Consider the following 5,147-nt stretch of genomic DNA (forward strand, 5'->3'; position numbering starts at 1 on the left):
GATTGGCCACATTGAAGTGTAATTGATAACAAAAAAATAATTCATAACTAAGGTTATTCGGTACTAGAGTATCTAGACAAGAACGGTAGTATTGCGCCGCAATTTACAAGTTCTACCCTGATTTACCAGCTAGCAAATTTAATTGCCGCCGTATCCTCAGTTATTCATGGCGTCGATCTCTTCACAAGATCGTCGCTGCGTGCACAGTCCCTAAAGAAGCCAAGGAGATGAAGGCACGTTGTAGTGGTGTAGCTACCGCTCTACCTTACTCAGTAGAGTTGAAACTTGTTCGCTGGGTCGGGGACCTACGGGACGAAGGGGTGCCAGTCACACCAATGATGCTAAGGTTGCAGGCACTCGCAGAAGCTAACGAAGCCGGTATCCACGCGTTCACGGCATCCTGGAGTTGGCAGAGCCTGTTTAAAGGCCGCCATCGCTTAGCCCTTCGAGCTAAGACCCGCCAGGGTCAAATTTGCCCTCCCGAGCTCGACCAGATTGCAATAACATTTGCTAAAGAAGTACATGAGAAGGCACAAAGCCTTGGAGTCACCAAAATCTACAACGTGGACCAAACAGGTACATTTAAAAAAATTATTCTCTCTTGATCGACACAGTGTAGAGCAGTTTACGCTAGACGACGACTTTGATGGTGAACTTGCTCAAATTTAAATAGACTGTTTGTTCAAAGATATACGATAGCCGGGACACGCATTTTTTGGTCTCTGCACTGCAGATTGGGTGTAATGCATAACTAAGGTAATTCGGTAAGTACGATGTGTAGACCACATACAGTGTGTGCACAACATAAAGCGATTTTAGCCAATCGACGCCGCCTTCGCTACGCTCGGCAGGTGCGTTTCATTTTAGAACCCTAACGGACTGACAGACACAGACCACACTAGACTACGGACCTTTGAGTCAAAGGCTTTGACTAGCACTTATAACAATTGGAGTACAGTCTACCGGTATTATGAGCATTTAGTAAATAAATATACTTTGTCTTTCCTCGCAATATTTCTATCTGGTGTCAATAAGGATTGCATTCTAACGCGCGACACAGAAGGTCCCAGTCTCCAATCAAAAGAAGACGACGGCTGCAGTGATATCGTCAACCACGTCTTCTTCAGCATCCCATCGATCGCACGCCTCTTCTACAAGCGCTGTACACGCTTCTTGAGGTGACATTCTCGAGTCAACGATGCACGCAGACACAAAAGCGATGCATTCGTCTGTTGTCATGAACTCCCAAATGCCGTCACTGGCGAGTACTGCGAATGCAGGCGGTTTCTCCCCATTTTTCTTGTCTGCACTGCTGAACTTCAGCTCTTCCACTGCAGTCACGTCAGGCTCTGCTGTCACCCCTACAGTCTTGGCCACCGAGTCACCAAACGAGCGTGACATGGCCAGTCCGGGCATATCGACGTCTTGCAGCCAGACTCGATAGGACCCCCACTCGAACACTCGTCCATTATTCCGCTCAATTCGAGCACATTCCTCTGGTACATCCGGTTTATGATCCTTCGTCTCGCAGTGCAGCTCATATCGTTTACTCTTGTCTGAATACCTCGCCACTACAGCTCGACTGTCTCCGAGATTGGCAATAAATACGTCCGTCTTGCGCACTAGCATAGCCACAGCTGTGGTGCCGCTCACACTGATGTCGATGGCGCTAGCGTCCAACTCACCCACAACTGTCCGCGCTGCTCGCTGGAAAATATCTGACGCGATGTCGCACGAGACACTCGCTTTCCTAGTTAGCACACTTGCTCCATTGCTATTGGCAGCAGAAGCCAGCCCTGTATACGCCTCTCTAACTGCTCGATGGTATTGTTCTCTTACAAAATGGCTCACAAAGGCCCCCTGGGGTCCGTGGCCATCAAAAACCGAGAAGAAAGTAGCGTCTGAGTCTCCAGCCAGAGCGTCACAGACACACAAAGCGTCCTGATTCTCCTTACGACGTCGCAGCGGGTCATTGCCTGCTCTGGAGTGCGTGCCCCACTGTAATCGCCCGTTTGTGGATCTGTAGCCTCCCTCTCGGACGCTTGTGAACTCTGGCAACTCCACTCTGTTGTCATCCAAGGCGAGACCAGGAACGCCTCCCCCATACACGAGTAGATTCGGAGGTTCGGCGTCTTTCGTCTGCTTCTGCTTTTTCTTGAGCGTCGATTCCTGCAATCCAGAGACGTCGCTCGTAGGTTCCACCGCTAGCAGCGTCGTCTTGGCCCGCGAGAAGCGGCGAGACTGTGGCGTCGCTGGCTCGTTCTCGTACGGCGCTGAGTCCCCCAGCATCAGCAGGTCTTAAGAGGCACAAGAAGGTTAGGGCGATTTAGATGAGGCGAGAGAAGAGACGGATGACGACGCCACCTTCGTCCAGACAGACTTTGGTCAAGATGCAGCCCATTCGACCGGCGCTGTTACGCTTCAACTTAGGCGATGGATGAAGCGCAAAAGGCGAGACAGCCTGAAACGACCAACCGCGGGGCTTTATAATTGAGTTTTTGATATGAGAAGCTGCGTTTTGTGCCTGATGCTGTCAGTTTGAAAATTGCTGGATACTGGCAGTATCATCATACTCACGCAGTTGGCAGCTGCGGCGGAGTAGTCATTGTCAATGACTTGTATTAATACTTTATACCATGCTGCATGCAGCTGGGTGAGTCGGAATGAAGTAAGTGTTTAGCCTCAACTCGAGGGAAGCTTGTTTTACTGTACATGTACATGAAGTCAATGCCCCATATCCACAGTCTGCACGGAAATTATACTGAACGAAGGCAGGCTTGCTGAAACAACGAGCCGGTCCAGGTGTGCAAGCATGGATTAGGTGGTAATGGAGCGATTCCCGCAGCTCAGATTGCCGCCACAGACCTAAATCTGGGACGTCATCCCAGAATCTAGAAAAGCGGCTCCACCCGCAACAATCTGGCAACCACCTTAACTCAGATTTTACGCAGTCGCAGCGACGAAGGAAGAGGGTACTCCGTGCTCGTACTTGAGCTCACCGTCGCCAGACTCACTAGGGCTGATTTGAGAAAACCTTACAAATGAGGATACGTGAAAATCATACGACCATAATGATCATATACATACATGTAAACGAACATGATATGTACATGTATTGTCAATTCCAGTGAAAATTGGATACCGAGGGTGATTGACGGATAAGCTGAAAAATCAACACTTAGATATGATTCGTCAAAACTCACCAGCTGCAACTTCGAGCTGCGCACTCGAAAGCAGAAACCGCACTGCGTACGCATCCACTTGTGCGGTGCTCTGTGTGACCAGGTTCGTGCTATCATTATTAAGACACGTCCTGCACAAATTCCTGATTAGCTACCTATCTGATTGAGTATTGATCGACGCTAAGACTCGTAACTCACATTACAGTCGACTGGATCACATCAGAAGCATGGAAAACAAGCAGCATGCACATCCCAACACAATCTTGGTTTGTAACGGGGTACGTAGCCCTAAGTGTACCCTGATTACATGAAGTGTGACACTTCACACTTCAGGTGTATGACACGTCATACTCCGGGATATTTGGTACAAGGTACCAAGGTCGTTCAAAGCCAACCATTGGTCAAACGACATTGCATTTCTATAGGTAACTTATAGTTTGTATTAAACCCAAGCTTAACCTACCTATAAATATACTCAGTTTACAATCTACCTTATTTAGGTCACTTCGCTCTCTTTAAATAAAGAGGGGACCTGTGAACTGCCGTTCACTGAGAGTTTGTATACTCTCGGAAGATAACTTCCTCTAGCGCAAGGTGCTGTGTGACCCCGTCACACTTGGTAGCACTTGTAGTCAATCCACGCCACCGCGGGTAGACTACCTGAACCTCTCCGAAGTTCGTTGCCATGGATAGGAACGACTTCTCCCATATGAACGACTCTCAGTTCGAGTCGGTTCGGAAGATGGCAGGCATCTTCGGGATGGAAACCCTGCAGAGCCTGGTGGTGTCAACACCGGCTGAGCAGCTCGAGCGCGTCAATGCATTCGACGCGTACGAGCAGGGCCTCATCGCGCATGTGCGGGAGAACCTGCAGGCTCCGGCGCGGAAACAAATCCGCCTCACCCGAAGCCAATACGGCTGAAGGTTAAGCCGTATGAAGGGAAGGAAGGCGAGAACCTTCACTTCTGGGTCCGAGAAGTAGAGCTCGCGATGGACGCGGCTCTGATCTCGACCGAGCAACTGCGTGTTGCCTTTGCCCTCTCCAACCTTAGCAGCCGTGCTAAGCGTTGGGTGTACACACGGGAAGCAACATCCCCTGGATGTTTCACATCCTGGGCTCAGCTGTGCGAACAGCTTCGAGCCGCGTTCCTCCCGGCGAACTACGAGTACTGCCAGCGTTCGCGCTTCCTCTCGTGTAAACAAGGGAGGCGTGAACTGCACGAGTACGTGTAAGAGATACGGGAGCTCACGGCGTCCCTAGTGGGAAACCCACTCAACGAACACATCAAGATGACTGTGTTCATGGACGGCCTTCGAGTGGGCCCCGCACGCACTCAGCTGTTCCGGGTGCAGTCAAGCACCCTTGAAGAGGCGATTCAAGTTGCTCTCCAAGAAGAGTACAGCCATCGCCAGGCGCGTACGCCGGCCTCAGCATGGCCTGGGAGTTCCTTGTCGGCTCCCGGTCGAACAATCCCCAACGGACCAGTTCCCATGGAACTCGAGTCCGCCGAACAGCGTGACATCCGCTGCTTCGGCTGCGGGAAGATGGGCCACTTCAAGCATGACTGTCCCGCGGAAAGACTCCGCAGACGGTCCTTCCCCAAGCCCGTCCTCAAGGGTCGCTGGCAGAAGCCAGAATCCCGGGGACAGGGGAACGCCCGAGACCAGTAGGGGCGGGGCGCCCTACTGGGGAAGAACTAAGTCTTCGTGATGGGTGCGCGGGTGGCGCGTACCACGGGGACTTAGCCCCTGAGAGTCTTCGCACTCTCGAATCGGCGAAGAGCAGCGGCGGGTTGCTCGTAGTACACGGATGTGTACGGGGATACGATCATCCCTTTAGAATCTTGATTGACTCTGGGGCGTCGAAGAATTTCGCACGCCGCCAGACGGTTGCTCGCAATAGCAACAAGTTGTCCGATGCTTTGAGAGAAAGCAAGGGCAACGGGACGGTGTCAGTGCGACTGG

At 51.4% G+C, this 5,147-nt stretch overlaps 1 protein-coding gene across 1 annotated transcript; it reads right to left on the reverse strand.

Moving 5' to 3' along the window:
- Positions 1-1,077: 1,077 nt before the first annotated feature.
- On the reverse strand, positions 1,078-3,427 carry PITG_11773 (protein phosphatase 2C, putative; the record flags this gene model as incomplete). The annotated part of the gene is made up of 4 exons (XM_002901234.1): positions 1,078-2,297; positions 2,365-2,511; positions 3,204-3,292; positions 3,381-3,427. 4 exons carry the CDS (start codon positions 3,425-3,427, stop codon positions 1,078-1,080), a joined length of 1,503 nt encoding a protein of 500 aa, XP_002901280.1.
- Positions 3,428-5,147: the final 1,720 nt, after the last annotated feature.

The sequence above is a fragment of the Phytophthora infestans genome, genomic scaffold, assembly GCF_000142945.1.
Source record: "Phytophthora infestans T30-4 supercont1.22 genomic scaffold, whole genome shotgun sequence".
Taxonomy (NCBI): Eukaryota; Oomycota; class Peronosporomycetes; order Peronosporales; family Peronosporaceae; genus Phytophthora; species Phytophthora infestans.